The sequence below is a fragment of the Phoenix dactylifera genome, chromosome 1 (assembly GCF_009389715.1).
Source record: "Phoenix dactylifera cultivar Barhee BC4 chromosome 1, palm_55x_up_171113_PBpolish2nd_filt_p, whole genome shotgun sequence".
NCBI classification, from domain to species: Eukaryota; Viridiplantae; Streptophyta; class Magnoliopsida; order Arecales; family Arecaceae; genus Phoenix; species Phoenix dactylifera.
In genome coordinates, this window is record NC_052392.1 from 17,531,832 (window position 1) to 17,551,515 (window position 19,684).

A 19,684-nucleotide genomic window follows, 5' to 3' on the forward strand; every position below is an offset into this window, starting at 1 on the left:
ACGATCCATGCCATGTTAAGGTCATCTAGCAAAACTTTGACTAGGCAAGCCTTGCACTGGCAAGTTTACATGGTTGAGATTTTTTTAAAAAATTTAATTCAGTGATAGTGTGGAACTTCTGCATTTTTTGATAAAAATAGTGCACAAAATATCGTATTATGGTTGCCTGCTAACTCTCACTTCCAATATAGAAATGATACTTGCCCATGGTATAAACAGATCTTTGCTTAAAAGATTAAGACTTCATTGTCATCGTACTGAAACCTAGGAACCCTTAAGGACAAACCTCAACACGGAAATTTTCATAGATTGGATGTCTAGTAGGTGCTCTGACTCCATAATTGAGCTCAGGATCAATTGTGGTTACTGTGTCATCATGACTGATGTATTTGTCTAAGAATGTCTTTCCGAGTATGCTCTCAGGAAGATTTTTAGCATATATAGCTTCATATCTGCAGTACAAGATGAACATTAGTTACGAGATCCCAACCATAAACTCTCAGATTAGCCATGTGCAAGAAGCAAAAATATGGTTACTTTTTTCATGAATAGAGAAGGATAAATCAACATTATATTATATTATATTATATATATATATATGGGTTTCATTAATCAAAATTTAAATATTCATGATATATAAAAGAAAAGGTCAGATCTTAGTTCATTCTTATAGACAACAATCAGATAATGCAACTACCTGTGCGTTGAAAGGTTGCATAGATAGTCAAGAGAAGCTTCAGTTTTAAGTAACTCGATGTTGTCCTCTTCATATTCATTAGAATTTATTTCATCCACCTTTTCAAGGGAAGTCCCACTATCCAGTGAAGAGGACAGCAAGGCAGTTGCTGCAGATTTAATCATCTTACGCCCCATGAAAGTACCAACTCTAACAGATCCATAATCTGCCCCTCCAACACTGCCAAAAGCACAGTTAGTTAGAAAGCCATATTATATAAATTAAGATGCCTTTTCCCTAGGAAGGTCGTGACTGTATTCCATTCACCCTATACTGAGAAAAGTAATTCTATTTTAAGTTGCAATTTAGCAGTGACTTGGGTTCTGCAACATAGTCAGTTCAAGGTTAAGTAGCCACCTCCTCAATGAAGGCTAGCCTGAATCCCATATGAGACCTGGAATTTGTGGTGCAGCGAGGGTCCAATGGCCTCATCCTCCCTTTGTCCACTTGGCTGATTTGGGTGGCTACATCTGCTGAAGCTAATGCAAGTGCTATTCTTCTAGTCTTACAGAGATAATTAGTGTACTTTAAGGGTTTGCCAATAAAAAAAAAAGCTACACCTAGTCTATCAAGTGGCTTCCCTGCAAATCATTTTTGATGAGTTTCTTGGCATTGTTGGTGAGGTCGTAACTTCTTATTCTAATTCTACACTATGACAATGCTAAGGTTGATGCTCTAGCTAAGGGGATGTGGAGACAAGTTTTTCCTATATTTAGAAAGTCAATGTCCTAGTCGCTGTTTGCATTTATTTAGCAATGTCATATCCAAATGTGTTCTCATATTTTATTCAATAAAAAAACCAGACTTTGATTTCATATACCAGTCATCAGCTGTTGCTTGTGAGATCTATTTGGATGACCGACCAACTTAATTAAGGACTATCTCCCACATGAGTGGGGAAGGTGTAAAATGACAACCTAAAAGGATGAAAAAGTTAGGAGTATGGGAATCTGCTGATCCCAAAATCCCAAGATTTTTGGAATGAAGGGAAAAGAAACTGCTAGTTCCTCCTGCTTCCTTCCCTTTGCTTAGAAACTTCCACCTGCTTGAGAGGTATCTCATGGATAGGGTGATCGGTATCCAAATAGGCCCTTAAACAGATTCTTGTGGATATTTTTCTACTCAAAATGTATACCACAAATTTAGTTGCTAGCTGACAGGGCAATCAACAGCATACTTGAGCAGTCTACTGGTCAGTCTTTTTAAGTTTGACATTCTTGCCTTTTCTGAAGTTGGATGGCAAGCACAGCCTTTGAAGCTTAACTAATCATTATTAGGACCAATCAATTCTGTTGTTTTAAGCAAATTAAAGAACAATGCAGACCTGTGACGTATTCCGGAATCAAAGCCCCAGAAACGTATATGAGTTGGGATGCTAACCAATTCCTTTACTTCTGCAGGCTGCATTAGGGAACATTCAAGAAATGAATAATGGAAAACTAGAAGTGCAGAGGCAGTTTTTCTGCATATTTAGCAATACAAACCTGGCAAACCATTGCAAGAAGTTTGTTAGCTTCCCCACAAGCAGAGGTCATTTGATCCATCACTCCACAAGGAGCTCCAACAACATAATTCTCAACCTGTCAAAATACAATGAGTTAGTCAAGGTTATATCACAGTTAGAACCTAATGAAAAATATCACATAAGAAGGCTGGATATATAAGCATGCCTTCTGACAGAGCAATGCTAAATCTCTTGGAGAAATATTTAGTCCTGCAGATAACAAAAGTTCCCACAACATCATATAAATATTGATACAAACTTGAAAGCTCAACAGTGACACTAAATTGTGACATTAAATATTATAATCTAACATTAATCTGGATAGCAATCACAGAAAATCATAATATACTTAGTCAGTGCTATCCGAGAAATCATGTATTCATGGAGGAAACTTAGGAATCTAGCCTCTATAAGGAGATATCAAACCTAGTTCATGCTATTCCACAAAATCATCATATAGGTGAAGTATGTAGTCGCATTCATTCTGGATACATGCAAATATTAAGACAACAAGTTCTATCGATGTGATGCCCAATTGATCAGATATGAGATCCAAATGGTAGCTCCAAGATTACATTTTAAATGAAATTAACAGAAAGAGAAACTGAATAGGGGTTCTGAGAATCAAACTCTCAGGCTGATTGATTGAACCCTTGATCTAACAATGAATGTTTAATTGTAATTCTGAATATCTTCTTAAGAAGATAAAAAAGGAAAGGGCAGAAAATTCTGTTTACATCTCTATTACTCATGAGATGCAGTTCTAAGGTTCTGTCTAAAATCCAAATAAACACATAAACTAAAAAATTCACATGTAAAATTAGGTTTCCTCATCTAAATAGGACACTTATGTCATTTTTCTAGAATCTGATGTTATTTATCAATCTCTTTCATTTTCTTTCTCTTTATTCTTTTCATTTTGCAGTACACTAGATAATCTACTATAATCAGAGAGCCATAAAAAATAAAATAAAAGACATACTTTAAATCTTTAGTCCAAGTTCAAATTATCTTCATATTAGATTCATATTAGAATCATTGAAAAAGTATCTGACTCAAGAATCCAACACTTTAACTACACTCTATTTCGACTTCTGGTTGAAGAGTCATTGCAATTATAAGGTACGCTGGTCAGGGCCTCAAACCAGCAAGATTTTAACCATCTGATTCTTGGGACATAGCAAGGCATATCTCAAGATTCCATGTCAACCTTGTTTTATATTTCGTTCTGCTGATTTTTAAATCAATCCTATAATAAATCTCATGCTTTAAATGCTAGTCTCAGATACTTAAAAGCAACTTCAGCCAAAATTCTCATCCTGATTATGATTAGTTCCATTTCATTTTTGTTCTGCAACTTCAGCCAAGATTTTGATTCTGATTAGTTCCATTTCATTTTGTTCCGCTTTCACTGACTCCTAGGTTAAGCAAATTCATCTGAGACAATGTTTAATGCTTTTAAGTGCTTCCTTAGAATCCACATCTAAAGAGATGGAAGACTGATGGCCCATAGGTATCAATGAATAAGCCTTCAGTCCTCTTCTCTGGATCGACAAAAGAAGGTGCAGTGGCTAGTCCTCGGTTAAAGTTAGCCTGTTTTAATTATGGACAAGAATAACATTTTCTTTTTGGGTTGCAGACCACCTGGACTCTGGATTGGCAATATGTGGACTTATTTCAACTAGATTTGTAGTTAGAGAGTTGGATTTGCTATTAGATTAGTGTCAAATTAGTCAAGTTGTCTCTTATTTATTTCTAAATATGGGCTGAAGGTACTTTAAAATCATGAGATTTACTTGTAATTAGATAAGCAGGTGAGGGAAGAGTTGTCAAAGGGCCAATTAGCTGAAATTATTTATGGTCCCTCCCCCCATAACAAAAAACACCAGGTCATGGCGGAAGCAATCAAAGGTTAGACAATCACCTTTAGAATTGATCCTTGACTCAATTCTTGAGTTCTTCCTGGGTTTTAGATGCATAGTTTAATAGCCTTAGTAAATTTAAAAATCATATCAATCCATGCTTTTAAGTGATGATATATAGCACTGGAACCAAAGTTCGTCGAATCGACCGTACCGACGTACCGGTGGGCACCGGTATGATACCAGTTCGGTGGAGACGCACGTGGGGGTGCGATGTGCAAACGCGAAAAAAAACTGCGCGAGTCGCGTCTGCGAGAAAAAAAAAACTATGCGTCCACGTGCGGACGAGAAAAAAAAACTACGTGTGCCACAGAGTGTCCACACTTTGTGGCATTAAATGGCCCATGTGGACTGCCAGAGTGTCTGCACTCCACGGACGCGATGCGCCAGGGATGTGACGCGCGGATGCGGAAAAAAACTGCGCGCGTCGCGTCCGCGAGAAAAAAAACTACGTGTCTGCGCTCTGCGGCATTAAATGGCAGCTGGCGAGCTGCCCCGCACGGAAAACCGGCGCGGGCGCGATTTCCTGCTAGAGAACCGGCTATGGGCGTGCGATTCCCCGTTCGCGCGGACGAAAAAAAAACTACGTGTCCGCACTTGGTCACATTAAATGCCACAGAGTGGCATTAAATGGCCCCACGCGGGCTGCCAGCCCCCGTGGGCGCATTGCCCTGCGCGCGGGGGCAGAGAATCGCATGCGAGCGCGCTCCCAACTTGGGGTACCGCTCTCGAGGAACCGCACGCACGCGATTCCTAGCTCGCGCCCGTGCGGGCGCGCTTGGGCCGGTGCGAACCGGTCCGGTTCGCACCGGTACCGGCTTGTACCAATGCGTACCAAGCTAGTACGCACCGGTTCAAGTACGGAACCAATAATTGGGTCAGAACCCAATTTACATACTGTACGGTACCGGTGCCTGTCGGCACTGGTTCGGTACGGGCTGAACCGATTGGTTCCGGTCGGTTCAGCATACCTTGACTCGAACCCTAGTCTTGTTTAACCAATCAATTGCCCATGCATTAGACTTTTTTCATGTTAGTGCTCAATCTATCAATTAGCTTTCAGATTTTGGTCTAAGTGTGCATAATGCATTTGCATCATCTTAGGAAAGCATAGAGGTATCACCACCGGGTCTATTCTGCGACACCATGTTGAGTTGAAGGTACTAGGAGCACTAGGTGACATTTTGCAGAAGTCCTTTTCTTTAGATTTTAATTTTGGTTGTTTCTTTTCATGGTAATACATTTTCTGCCTACTTTCTAGTCTATCACAATTTCTGCATAGGCATCTCTTCCTTTTCCAAGAGACTCCCCTCTTTATTGAGCCTTCTATTTGGGGTAGTAGGGTATGATATCTTAGATTTCGTCCTTTCCCATCAACTGAGCTTAGAGTTTTGTTTTAATTTCTAATTTCAGATTTAATCTTGTCACAGATACTACACTAATTAACCTGACTCTAATCTAGCTTCTCATCTCTTCCTCATTTCTTACATAGGCAACCTAACAAAAGAACCAGTAGAAATGATGTGCCCTGATCAAGTCGCCACCAAAGCAGAGTTGACACAGTTTGGGGAAAATTCAGACTATTTGGCAGTAACAACCATAAGAAAGCATATGACATGACATCAATTACGCATTCACATATATGACTGTGATTTCTCGATCTGAAATGTTTTTTCCATGGTATGTTATCATCAAAAAGAACCAACAGTAAGCTCACATGATTAATTGATATTTAAAGGCTGGGTCATCTTGAATGGACCCAGAGGAATTTGTTAAAATATTATGAGAATCTTTAAACACCAGGAAACTAAAATAGCTACATATCTCGTTAGACAGTTCCCAGACAAACAAAAATAATTTAGTACCAAAAAAAAAAAGACAAGCAGTTGTCTCAAAATCAAAATAACCAACCATTAGCAGCAGCTATTGCAGACATGCTGGCAACCTCCACTGAAGCAGAAGAAGATACACCTTTGCCTTCTGGAACAGCAGAAGAAACCTGAAGTTCATTTTGACATATCAAACACTAAAGTAACAGGCTTGGCTTTGAAGAACTGTATATAATGCTAAGCTTAGAGCATTGTCAGGGGCTTTAAAGTATACATAGAGAGCCCCCACTGAATTGTTCGAAACCATATTAAAATAAAAGTTCCAGATAAATTCCATCCACGAAAAAGTTTTGAAGTTATTGAACATGCATAGGCTACCACTGGCAGGGAAATAAACAACACTTGGACTTCCTATTTTTAGTTGCTCAGATGGGAATCAAGTGATAGAATCCAATTCAGTCAACACTATTGTTACTTCATAAACCACATCTTGTAAAGGGGTCCTCTAAAGTAAAGTTTGAGGAAATGCAGTCAGCTTTACAAGATGTCTCCTATACACGAGTCACCACTACATAAAGCAGTTTTTGAAGAACTAAAAAGAACAATATTGAAAAGGTAGCTTAAAAGCTAACAATAAAACCAACTTCACAGAAAACCATTAATGGCATCCTTCCCATGGCAAGATTTTGAGGTATGTCCTATATTAAAATTATCTAGTTTGGATTTCCATGTCACCAATTTCATGCTGCCCCTACCAAATTTAACTTAATCCCTGGTCATATCCAAGGATGGGTCCTTGACAGAAGGAAGTATATCTTCAAAACTTTGTGAATTTATTGATTCTATGTCAATCTTCAGTCTCCCATCCTCTTCGACTCTTAAATCTAAAATCCTGAGACACTTTCTAATGTTACCTTTGGCCTACAATGCATGTTGAAATAAACTCAAACAATTCTAAAAACAGAAGGATTTAGGTATCTGCACTTGCCACCTGTTGGCACAGCACCTGCCATTCTGTGCCAAATCATAAAATAAACAAAATAATAAAAAAATAAAAACAAGTTCAGTTAAAAAATATATAAAAAAGAGTCAATATTTAAAAACATAAATATAAATAATAATAATAATATAAATAAATTAAAATTCAAATAGAACCAAAGTTTCTAGATGTACATTTCTTGTCTTCATCATAAGAGAATAATCATGAGGATGATTCTTGATTTCTCTTACAACAATAGTTTTTTCTTCATAGCAGTAAATAGGCATGTACGATGAATGATTACTATAAAAATTAAAATAATAAAAGTACAAATAAAATAAAAAATTTAAATATTTAGCAAAAAAGAATATATTACTAATAGAAATAAATATAGGATTGAGTAGAGTCAATAAAAGTGGAGAGGTTGGATGGATCTAGTGGGCTAAGATAGGCATAGTAGAGATCGAGAAGGATCAAAGTGTAAATATTTATTTCCAAAAATGCCCGTGCAGATAACTACAATATGATAAAGTTTTCTATTGAAACTAACTATTTTTCCATCTATGGGCAAATTTTATAGACCTGAAAACTCAGAAAGGCTTTTTTAATATAGTATAAATATTTGGGTTTTACATTGAATTGTTTGGCATTATTTTTTCTTGGCTTAATGGCATTAGAAATTTCAAAAAAAAAACATCAACTAAAATATGATATTAGTTGAACAAAGTTTTTCATTTTGAGTCTGATAACTAATGATTATAAATTTATAACGTTCTATCACTTTTCCTATCCTCTCATCAACATGTGTATGAAGAAAAAGTAGGATAATGAAACTCACAATCTCTGAAAATGTTTGAGTAAGAAATAACTAAATACATTAGACAAACAGATGAAGTTATACCAGTATGCTGATACTGTCAGTAAAGCAAACACCCAGCTCGTTCATTAAGACAACAATTGCCCCAGCCACATATGCTGCCCACCTGAATGGAACATGATTTAGTGGATCTATAAACAGAAAAATGATGAAACACATCAGTAAAGAGGAGCGACTAACTTCTGTGACGGATCTTGTGCGAAGAATTTATGTGCCTTTTCATATGACATTGGTTGCTCGCCATCCATCATATCTGATAAGTCCATGTCAAAGGTTGGTGCTCGGTTACTCAACTCAGATCCAAATGATACCTGAAAAGATGAGTCAGAAGACAGCAAAATAACTTGAAAAGACAGTCTGGAATAAAGGAGGTTATTGACATTACAAATTGATCAGCAGGGATCAGAAGAATGATGACTTCACAACATCATTACCCATATGTGTATCAGTTAAGACTTCTTGAAAGAATTGTCCTTTTGCAACAGGAGACAGAGGAAGGAAAAGAGAGCATGTGGTATAAAAATGATTTATCTGGATCATCACATATTAAGGGATTTTAAAATACCCGATTTAGTCATCATTCTTGCTGAGGTTCCAGTTCATGAACACAATGACGTGGTGCATGAGGATTTGTTCAGCACACAGGTGACACAGCCCACGCTACGGTCCCTGCGTGTTTGAGCTTCCACCAGAGCATCTCGGCTCGTTTCTCTTGGATAGACCGAGCATAGACCCTCTCCCCAAGAAGCCTAGCGCAGGAGAGACTATCACATTCTCAGATGATGATTTATAGGGCATTTAGGCCCCTCATGATGATGTACTGGTTGTTTTTATAACCATCGCAAACTTTGAAGTGAAAAGGATCCTCATAAACAATGGCAGCTCTATTGATATTCTATACTACGAGGTTAGAGAAGATAAAAATTCTTAAAGATCGGCTCATGCCAATTAAGGCACTTCTGGTCAGTTTCACTAAGAACTCGGTCAACCGGAGGGATCATCACATTGCCCATTACCACCAAATATTTGCCTCAACAAGTGATTGTAATGTCCGAGTCCCTTCTACATATAGCCATTATCAGGCGACTAACCCTTAATGCAATTAAGGCCATCGCTTCTACTTACCAGGTGGTGATGAAGTTCCCGACTGAGCATGGGATTGGGGAGGTCTGAGGTCAATTTTACACAACCTCCCTTAAGATGAAAAATGAGTCGCTCCTTATCAAAGGCTTGGATACCCGAGATGAGCTAAAGGATCAAAGGGGGGCGCCAGTGGAATAATTGGTTTTGGTGCCACTGCAAGAAGATCCTTCTCGGACGATGCGGGTTGGCTCCCTGTTGGAGCCCAAGGTATGAGCTCTACTAGTCCATTTTCTTAAAGCTAACTCAGATGTATTTGCATAGATAGCCATAGACATGCTGGACATCAAGCTCGGACCTTGGCTAGATTCCTGAGCCCTTAAAGCCTTCCCATGGCGGACCTCCTCTTGCGGAGCCATGGACCCAGAAGGCTTGTCCCACGGCACTCCCTGCAGGCTCCAAAGCTCACACCCGGATTGAACAACGAGGTTTGAGCAAAAGACTCTAGCATGCCTTCTTCACGGGCTACCAACACCTGAATGTCCTGCAGCTAGATGGGACGCGATTTAACTAGTGGTTCTTCTCGTGGTATGGAAAGGAGCAATTTCAGCTTCTTGGAAGGCCCAGCTAAAATTTCCTCCACCGCCCTATTCCTGACATCTTGAGCAGCTTTCATCCTATCTTCTTGCTGTAAGGCCATCTCAGTTTCTGCAACACAAGTCAACTCAGTGAGATAAATGCAAAACCGAGGGAAAAGCTAAATAAAGCAAACACTGACCAAGCCTGTGGTTTACTCGAGGACCTAGGGTCCACGAAATTGGCTTGGAGAAGGTTCTCACCTGAAAATAGCTGGTTGGGACTTATCGCCCTCAATCGGCCCAAGGATTCTATTGTTTCCTTCTCCCAGTGCTTCAGAAAGACTACCTTGTTGGGCCTCTCAACAATGGTACCCCAACTGGTGGAGACATACCAACGATCAGAGGAAGATATGGCCATGAAGTACATATCCTTCCACCTATGAATGAAAGAGGGATTGTCAAGTAAAAACCTGATGCTCTTCCCCGAGGTCAAGTACCACCATCCATTCTCGGTAGGATGCTTCTTTAAAATATAAAAGAATATAAAAACATCTACACTAAACTTTAAGTTGTGAAAAGCACAAAAACAAATAAAACCCACGATCATCCACCAATTGTTGGGGATGAGCTGCATGGGGGCTAGCACATAGATACCTAACACCTTGATAATAAACGGATGAATAAGGATCCTAAACTCCACTTTGAGGGTGTCTTCATACAAGGACAACTGATCTGCCCTCTGATTGAAGACCCCCTCATTAAGAAGGAGCAACCTAAGCCCCACAGAGGCCTGAATATTATATGTTCCCCTAATCAGGTCAAGGTCGGCTTCAGAGAGGACTCCGTCCGACTCGGCTGACGTAGCTCTAATGGGTACAGGTCGCCCTAGAAGACGACCCAGCAAGAGAAGATGAAGAGGATATACTTGTTAAAGATAGGAGGTGCTCTTTACACATCTACTTAAGGCCAAAAAAGTCTAGAACTATGGTCCCAAGAACTCAGGAAGAAGACAAAAGTGGAGAAGGAGAAGGGGCACCACCTTCCTCTTTTATAACACAACGAATGAACCAGATACCTCCAAATGCATAGCTCAGATGAAGGCCTCTTTTTACCAAACTCTTGACAAAGATCATGCCCTGGGAGTCTACCATCCAGAAGGCAGCACATGCCCTATGCGCTGCAAAAAAAGCGGCATCGTTAAAATGTTTAATGACAAGCCCAGATTCAGAGCGATCCACCATGATTGCAGCACGAGATTCCAAGTGCTGCACATTCCAATGGAGGATTCAAAATTATGAGATGGTACTAAACATCCAGAGGTTGATGTCATCAAGCCAGGCTTGTACTCTCTCGCTGAGGAAGTGGAGGGGCAAGTGATGTGGCAGTTCATGAACATAATGACGTGGTGTTTGAGGATTCATCCAACACACAGCCCATGCTGCGGTCCTTGCATGTTCGAGCTTGCGCCAAAGCATCTGAGCCCATTCCTATTGGATCGACCGAGCAGAGTAGAAGCACCCGAATCCCGAGGTCGGCATCCTTCCAGATCAGTCCTACAACCTTGATTGCTGACCTGTGCTGAGCAGAATCTCCCCGGGGAGCAACAGCAACACTTGCAATTTGCAAACATCAATTGCTTATGCCTATAGCAACTTCATTTATCTCTAAAGATGGGCATTCTCCCAACTTAGTCAAAAATGGAGATACGCATCCACAAGTTGGCCTTCTGAGTTAATGTGTTAGGAGACTATGATCCTGTATCTCTTGTTGATAAGAGATGCAGACTTATAAAAGCTTCTGCAAATAGTAACAATCAAAGTTGAAAGACTCATGCAGGTTCAAAACCTTCTTCAATGATCGACAAAGGAATGGAGAGGAGACGTTGGGCCCTCAGATTAACAAACGTAATAAACCCATTGCAGAAAATGTCAATTGTCAATCTATATTCACCAGGAGAAGTATGATGGTTTCCAATAAAGATTATAATGCAGCTTTTCTATGCTCTTAAGTCACAAAACTTCACTGTATAAAGTTCTCAACATGAAACTAGAAGTCACTAAGCGTTCATCCACAGATTAAAATATAAATGGAATTTAATTTGCATTCCCAGATATTAACACTACATAATAGAAACATATGAACCAATGCATATAAAGTGTAAAGCCCATACAATTTGCAGAACAGGAGTGAATTCTTGTCCTTTTGCCTTTTGTCGTGCAAGGGCATGTTTCCAGAGTTTTTCCTTATTAGGATGATTCCTTTGAATGGCAACATGGCAGGCCTCTCTAATTGGCATCTGTTTAGAATGGCAAAACTGATAAGCCAAGAAAATAATAGAACTCTTCCACATGAAACCATAAAGAGGAAAAGCAATCCTAAATTTTATTTAAAAAAGAGAAAATATTCTAAACACTCAAAATTCTATAATTCTCGAACAGAAGACTTATACATCAAAACCCGTAGCTCAACCAACTTGCTTCCAACAGCATCTCTCTCTCTCCTCTTCCCTCCCTCCCTCCTGAACCCCCCCTCCCTCTCCCCCTCTCTCTCCTAGCACACTCCACAGGCCTTTCACTTGCTGTATGTGGAAGCCAAGACATCGGAGAGGAAAGGTGGAATAGGAACTAATGGAAATATAACATGTTAAGCGGAAATCATGAAATGTTTCCCAAACAACAGCGATGCTTCTTTACGAGGATAGGGAACTGCCTTTGATAAATGCCTCACCTGACACCTCTGCAATCTCTAACATTGCCAATAACAAGTGAAAGATAACAAGAAACAAAAGCTTCTATTTAGTCATCCATTTAACCCATGCATTGAGTAGAAGACCAACACTCTTAGTAGAATAGCCTATCTTATTTCCTGACAAAACTGATTTCTTTGATATTTGGCTAAGATGCATAATACAATTCCCTTTGTAACTCATTCCCTTCTAAGTTTTACATCCTCATATATGTTCCCTATGAATTTTCCAATAAGGAAATGGAACTGTTTCAGTCTTCCAGTTCCCAAACAAGTTGTCCAGAATCACCAGACAGTGGGAACTGAGAACAAAGTTCTCAGCGGCTGTTCTATTCAGTAATTATAGAAGTAAATAAAATTGATGGCATCTGTTAAAAGCTGGAGAAAGACTCAATCTCTTTGTTAAGGGTAAGATTGTACATCAATAGTATGTGCTTATAATGAATCTGCAAACATGTGCAAAACAGCATCTCTGTGTTTCCTAATAGCTAGGTAGATGCAAGACAACAAAATGAAATCTAGATGCCTATCTGCACCAGTGCAGAAGCTAACCTGCAAAACAAGACTTCCTGAATAGTCTGCTATCCCTCCCATTACATCCAACCTTCCAGGTGCTCTTGTTACATAAATTTCCTCCTGCAAGAAAACTGACCCTGAAACTGGCTATTGGATTATATCTGGTCCAAGTGACTAAAAACAAATTCTGAAATCATAAAATAGATTACAGATAATATAACATATACATAAATCAAAAGACTGTGTACATCAAAGGGACATTTTGACAAGAAAAAAATACATTAGGAAAATAATTGGCAAGAATTAAAATGTATAAAATGGCATTGCTGAATACTGATAGGGTAAGAACATACATCAGATTACAGTGGGGCCAGGAGATGGATTCTATAAGAACATAGTACTGAATCTGCAGTACATATAGCAATCCATGACAACAGTATAGAAATAATAAATACTGTTAGTACTAGCACTCTTACTGTATGAATGTCACCGACAAGATTTAAACAAATGAGCACCACAAGAAACACAAAGAAAACGACTAGACATAGAAGATCATAATTATGATGATATTTTAAAGACATTAAAAGTGCCCGTTTATGGTGAGTTCCTTGTACAGCAGGCATGCAAGGAGATAACATGGGTCGACATTCCTGCCAAGCTAGGATGACAGCCCCTCATGTTCCATGCTGTAATTTGTATAATAAATGTTGCATTTTCAAATTCAAACAGGAAGCATAATAATAAATAAAGAAAAAAATTGTCAAGTCCCCTGGTGGTTGATGTTTCTCAACCAGAATAAGTAAACCAAAGCATTTGAAAAAAAAAAAACACACAAACACATAGCAAAGAATGGGTTAGGCCAAGACCTCCCAGTTGAATAGCCCAGCAGCAGCAACCTGCTCCCGTAATAGGTGCTTCTCGGTGTCCTTTCCTGGATCAGCACTACTTGCAAGAGTTGACAAGCTCTTTAAAAAAGCCATTGTATCAGATAAACCATGAAGTTCCCCATGAAGAATCTCAAAGTTCTCGATGCATCTACAAAAGACATTCATGAAAATAAGTCAACTACAATTGAAAAGGTAGAAGCGAAGCATGATGATTCACATAAATTACAGAAGAATCAATAACTCACAATTGCTCTAAATAGGCACTCCCATTCATTTCATTATTTGGCGATGCAGTGTGATGGTGAACTTCATTTTCAGCAAGCAAATACCAATCAGGAATGCCAAGTTCTCTACCAGGAGCGCATTGTAATTGATAGCCAAGAACAATGGCATCACGTAATCGCCTCACCCCACTCAACTACATTTATAGAGCAAACAAAGACATTAAGAGAGCAAATCTTTCTAGCAGCATGGTGTACTGTAGCAAACTGAATAAAAACAAAATGTATCTTGAAGAAAGGGAGCATACTTATCATAAAATTCGAGAAGCCAGCCCAACATAAAAGTAATATTGAACAACAGGTCTCTTGAAGATTAAATTGATGCTGTTAGCTATTCATATTAACTTGGTATCTATCATCAGAAATAACAAATTCTATCTCTAAGAAAGAAAGCTGAAATTGCTTTTGCAGCTTAAACTGATACTAGATAGAAAGTTTAGAACTTAACATTTTATACAATACTGTCAAAATTAACAACTAGGCATTGCAGTCCTAGCAGAAGAGAATTGAAATCTTAGAGAGTGATTGATCACACAATTGCTTAGGAATATATAAGAGTATATGCCAAAGTTAACATTGCAAATAATGATACATGAAAAAAAACAACTGAGATTAGGCTCGGCTGGTCGGGGGAGGACGTCTTACCCAAGAACTGGAAAGAGTGGAATGCTCAAAAGGAAAGAATGCAAAAGGTAGCTTTTAAAAGGACAAATGCATCATTGTTGCCATAGCAACATAAAATGAAGCCCCAACTATTCCACTGAGCATTTCAATTCACTATAAAAGTTTCAGAATATCCTCAACAGTCATTTCATACAAAGGATAGATCTGTTGCTGTCTGAGAAGTGGAATATGAGCACCGGAGTTTCAAACTCAATTTCCAATCAGATGTAAAAGAATATAATGGATCTCTTTCACCAAATAACTAGGGAAGCATACCGAAGAGAGGCATTCCTCAAGTTTAACATACCTGATTCATATACTTATGTTGACATTCATGATACTCTCATATATCAGTCTTTTCATTGATAAAAACCCTAATCCTAGAATAATTTCCATATGGTCAATCATGGAAAGACACTGAATGCAGACAGCATGTGTGCGAGAAAGTTTCACAAACAGGATCAGTATTGCAAAGTTTATCATGGAAAATAAAATAGAAATGTATATATTCTAGTCTGAGAATGAAAATAAAATTTAGAGACTAATCCTCATCAATGTCCGTGAAACTAGAACCGGGCACCGTACCAGTTATCCGGTGGGACGAGTCGATACGGGCCGCGCTGTGCCGGGCCCATACTGACACAGTAGAGGAGGCGAGGGAGAGAGAAAAAGAAAGAGAGAGAGAGAAGGAGAGAGAGGGATGGAAGCCGACAGAGGGTGGTGGAGGGCTGGTGGAGGCCGGCGGAGGGCCGTAGAAAGCCGATGACCTAGGTTGGAGGTGGAGAAAACCTCCGCGGCTGGGCAGGTCTCCTCTTTCGTTCGAAACAGGGGTCCGACCCTTTTTTTTCTTTTGTGATTTTTAAGTGAAGTCGGCAAATCATTTGCCGACTTCACTTAAAAATCACAAAAGAAAAAATGGGCCAGTCCCTGTTTCCAACGAAATAGGAGACCCGTCCTGTTTTATGCCGCGGAGCCCGGAGGAGCATCCTCCGGGCAGTTCGCTGGCCTCCGCCGGCCCTCTGCCAGCCGGCCTACACCTCCCTCTCTCTTCCTTCCTCTCCCCCTCCCTCTCCCTCCCTCCCCCGCTCGCTCGCTCTTTTTCTCTCTTTCCTTCTCCTTCTCCCCTTTGGCAACATGAAGAGAGGTAGGGTTCTAAAACATAAAGTTGACCAAACAAACATGAACTTGTATATTTGTTCATGATTGGCATATTATAGAACCAACATGACCAAAATTCAGTAAACTAGGATACTTCAAAGACATAAATCAAATAAATATGTGCCGACAAAATTGTTCAATTTTTGACCACACAATGCATAGGTAAGAATCCTACTCAACATTTGGTTTTGTTTCTTAAGCATTTTATACGTTGTAAGTCATGATTAACATGGGATTCTGGACGTAGATGGCCCATCATGTACTAGTAAGATTATAACTAAACGCATTATCTCCCTCATTAATTCTCTCTTATATATATGCAGAATAATGCATGCATGTATATTAGATTAAAGAAGAACTATAAACGACTTGTAAATGTTTAAATAAGTTATACAAAAGAATAATATACAGAAAAGGGCATGAAATATGAATGAAAAAAGATATTAGCAGATAAGCTTTGGCTCTATTTCAAGTAACAAGTAATACGCACCTTATTTGATGCATGATTTTTCCCATTAGCAATATCTTGCAGAATGCGGGAAACCACCTGAAGATAGAAGGAAGGTAGATAATTGTAAATTTGTAATGGTTCCCATGTGAAAGTATAGGATACTAAATACTAGCAGTTAATTTTGTCTCCACATGGATATTTTTCTACTTGTGCATATTTTCATATATCAAGATCATAATAACAAGTTGCAAACCGAGAGAGGCTCTACATGGTCTTTCAAAATAAGGAAATATAATACAATAGGATCTCCACAGGCACAGTAGTTATCATATCATGAAAGATGTCTAGAGTGGATATACTGATGAAAAACAAGCATGAGAAAATATGACTAATGCTTAATTTCTTGTGAAGAGACAGGGATTTTGGTTGAGAACACTAATGGTCCGCTTCAAGAAATCGTACATGCAGGAATCTCACTAATTATATGTGAGGATATTGGAGTACATTCTTCAATGATGAGCCTATTAATTATCTACCAAAAAAATTTACAGTAACCCATAACTCTAGAGATTTTAGGTTAGTTAAGAATTGTGTTCTTCAAAAGCTCAAAGGTACTGAGTAAAATCAATTGATGCAGTTTCACAAAAGATAGAATTATAGACAGATGTAAACATGAAATTAATTTTTAACTGCTTCTGGTGCAACATTTTGACATTCAAATAATAAATAGCAGAGCAAGAACTTAAGTATCTACTGTTTAAGCCAAGTTACACAGAAAAGAGAGCATTATTCCCTTTTAAAAATATGTAGTTGTAGTGGATGATACAATTTTTTTGGTCCTTAAATGTCCTATCTTATGACTCCATTGCAATATATGGTGTTTCAGTATTAGGTCTGCAAAGAAGTCCAAACTTCCTCTTATCACCTATCATTATTTTAAACCAAGCAGATGCTCAATTTACCATGCACACAATCTTCATGGCATAAATTAAAATGCTCAACAACCACCAAACATAATCAAGGAAACATTCTTTCGGCACCAATAACAATTAGGCAATGATTAAAGTTGTAACATACTGAAAAGTAACAGAATATTAATTAAAGTAAAGTAAATGGTTCACTCATAGCTAGTTATACGGTAAAGAGTCAGGTTCGCATGTAGGTTGTAGATAATGGAAAAAAGGAGAATACTTTGCCACCACTAATGCCACCATCATAGCACGGACTAAGGGTAAGTGCCCGTGCAAGATACGGCATCCATTGTCCAGTGAGTAAGTCCCTCCTAATCATCTCAACACCACTTTGGTAATGCTGCACCAAGATAAAAACATGATACATGTTACACAAAGTATACCATTATTTTTCCTAGTTATCCAAAAAAATAGAAGTAATAAATTTGCATTACCTCAAGCATATTTCTTAAGAAAGGTTCTTCATTAAAATAATCTCTTCGTACAAAGACAAATGGCAATTTGTATGCTAGAGCTTCACTGACTGTGCCATACCCAATTTTTCCTAGAATAATTGATTGATGAGATCAGCATATGTCATCTCAGCTCAATACTCTGGAAAAAGCTTGCACTTTCAAAGCTACTTATATTACCAAGCATGCAGTCAGATGCTGCTATTAAATCTGGAGTGTATGCATCCTTTTCAAGTCTTATAAAATTAGGAGGAAGCTCTTGGTTGTCAGGCGCTCCACAGACCTTCAATAAAGAAGAATAATCATTGCATGCGAGATGCAAATATACCCAAAAAATGGTGCATGTGTAGAACAAGAAACCATACCAGACACAGCCAACCAGCAGGTAACCACTCTTGCTTCAGTATCCATCCTGCTGGCTGCAAGTGAAGGATGTGAAACACAAGAAATCACATTTGAAAAACAATTCATGACTACTTCATCAATAGATGAAAAAAAAATGTAATAACCTAAAACAACATGGATATCCAAGAGTAAGTGAACAATGTGGAACACAATGATTTGTAAGACTCAAACTACTATTCCGTTAGAGGGCCTACAATTCAGCAAGCCAAAGCAAATCTGAGATTATTAAAAAGGAAAAACAAAACAAGTCAGTGTCAATCAATGGTTATTCTTGACTATATAATATCTTGCTCATAACAGGCTCTGAGGATGAACCCTTGTGTTAGATGTTTAAATTTCAAATCATATCATAATGGTTGGAACCTGTTACTTAGGCATGCTGTACTTCCAATCATTCCCTATTTTACATATTGCTATAAAATAATTGTGAAAATGCATGTGAAATATAAAATTAATATAGTAACTGTATAGTCATTTTCTCTAGTTGAAAGAATCAAAATAGTCCAAGTCCACCTGCACATCATAATTTTTTTTTGTTGTATCTGGTAAAAGACATGGAATAGGATTTGGCATCATTATGTTGTCTATTGAGTATCCATTCACTATGTACTCTTTCATTTGCATAGCAACAGAATTGAACTATCCAATTTGCCAAGGGTTTTTGACTATATGTATTGAGATGCATTGGTAATCCTACATCTTGAATGAAGGGAAGTAGGGAACCAAGTTGTAGAAAGACTTCAAATAGTAGAAAATAAATATGTTGAATATTATATGAACTCTTGATCCATTGAATATTATATGAACTCTTGATCCACAGCACAATTGAAGGATACATAAGATAATTAAATAATGCCGAAATGTGCATCATATCAGAACAATGATTTTGAACATAAGACAGATCTAGGGTTACAGATTAAATGGAGCATTCCCCAAACTAGCCTTGGATCATGAAAGGGATACTCAATCCTTCACGGATTCCAGTGTAAAACTATAAATCTACTTGTATTTAGCTATAATTTAGAGCATTTAACATCTCTAAATGTTCATGTTGTTTCAGGTCGTTCAACAGAGTGCAGAATAGTGTCAAGTTGGTATAGAAGATCTGTCAAATAGGCAAGTTTTGACCATTTTGCCATGTGAACTGAGAAGAAAACATGGGAAGGATAAAAGAACGAAGGACAGAGAACTTAAGGTTGAAAAGAAGCTACCACAACAAATATAATATATCACAATAATACTCTTAACGTATGCTTAAAACCCTTCTACAAGACCTCTATAAACTTAATTTCCAGAAACTTTCAACTGAGAACACTTTCTGAAAGCATACTAAAAATAACTAAATTTTAAATAAGAAAATACCCAATAATTGGAGAAAGCTTGCACTTAAACTATACTCAAATCTTAGAGCCACTTCTGGGTAAGTAGAAACTACCCTCAGAAAATCAATATATCATAATAATAGTCTTAGATATATCTATAACCCATTTGTATAGATGTCTAATACACCTAATTTCCAGAATCCTTTAACCTAGAACATTATCATAAGGCATACTAAAAATTACTAAATTTTCAAATACGAAAATACCTAATAATTAGAGAAAACCTGCACTTAAACTATGCTCAAATTTTGGGAACACTTATGGAATA

General features: G+C 38.1%; 2 protein-coding genes across 2 annotated transcripts in view; both read right to left on the minus strand.

The window, feature by feature from the left end:
• Positions 1–19,684, minus strand: part of LOC103701454 (L-arabinokinase-like) — a 39,630-nt gene that overhangs the window by 2,217 nt on the left and 17,729 nt on the right. Inside the window, exons 10-26 of the mRNA XM_008783501.4 lie at positions 17,995–18,048; positions 17,810–17,912; positions 17,612–17,721; positions 17,398–17,517; positions 16,246–16,302; positions 13,899–14,071; positions 13,633–13,801; positions 12,803–12,886; positions 11,676–11,801; positions 8,028–8,158; positions 7,872–7,953; positions 6,074–6,161; positions 2,407–2,450; positions 2,221–2,316; positions 2,061–2,137; positions 698–916; positions 287–452 (exon numbers count right to left, since the gene is read on the minus strand). Of these exons, the coding sequence (XP_008781723.2) occupies positions 287–452; positions 698–916; positions 2,061–2,137; positions 2,221–2,316; positions 2,407–2,450; positions 6,074–6,161; positions 7,872–7,953; positions 8,028–8,158; positions 11,676–11,801; positions 12,803–12,886; positions 13,633–13,801; positions 13,899–14,071; positions 16,246–16,302; positions 17,398–17,517; positions 17,612–17,721; positions 17,810–17,912; positions 17,995–18,048 (1,899 nt within the window). The remainder of the gene's footprint in view (positions 1–286; positions 453–697; positions 917–2,060; positions 2,138–2,220; positions 2,317–2,406; positions 2,451–6,073; positions 6,162–7,871; positions 7,954–8,027; positions 8,159–11,675; positions 11,802–12,802; positions 12,887–13,632; positions 13,802–13,898; positions 14,072–16,245; positions 16,303–17,397; positions 17,518–17,611; positions 17,722–17,809; positions 17,913–17,994; positions 18,049–19,684) is intronic.
• Positions 9,280–11,624, minus strand: LOC108511089. Its single transcript, XM_017841421.3, has 2 exons — positions 9,767–11,624; positions 9,280–9,635 (listed from the first exon to the last, which is right to left on the minus strand). The coding sequence occupies exons 1-2, from the start codon at positions 10,137–10,139 to the stop codon at positions 9,478–9,480; spliced, it is 531 nt and encodes a 176-aa protein (XP_017696910.2). The 5' UTR covers positions 10,140–11,624; the 3' UTR covers positions 9,280–9,477.

Excerpts from the sequence above, each read along its gene's own strand:
- LOC108511089 (XM_017841421.3), bottom strand. The coding sequence starts at position 10,139 with ATGCAGCTCATCCCCAACAATTGGTGGATGATCGTGGGTTTTATTTGT. Across the intron at positions 9,636-9,766 it reads TCCCAACCAGCTATTTTCAG|AAACTGAGATGGCCTTACAG; the intron begins GTGAGAACCTTC and ends CTTGTGTTGCAG.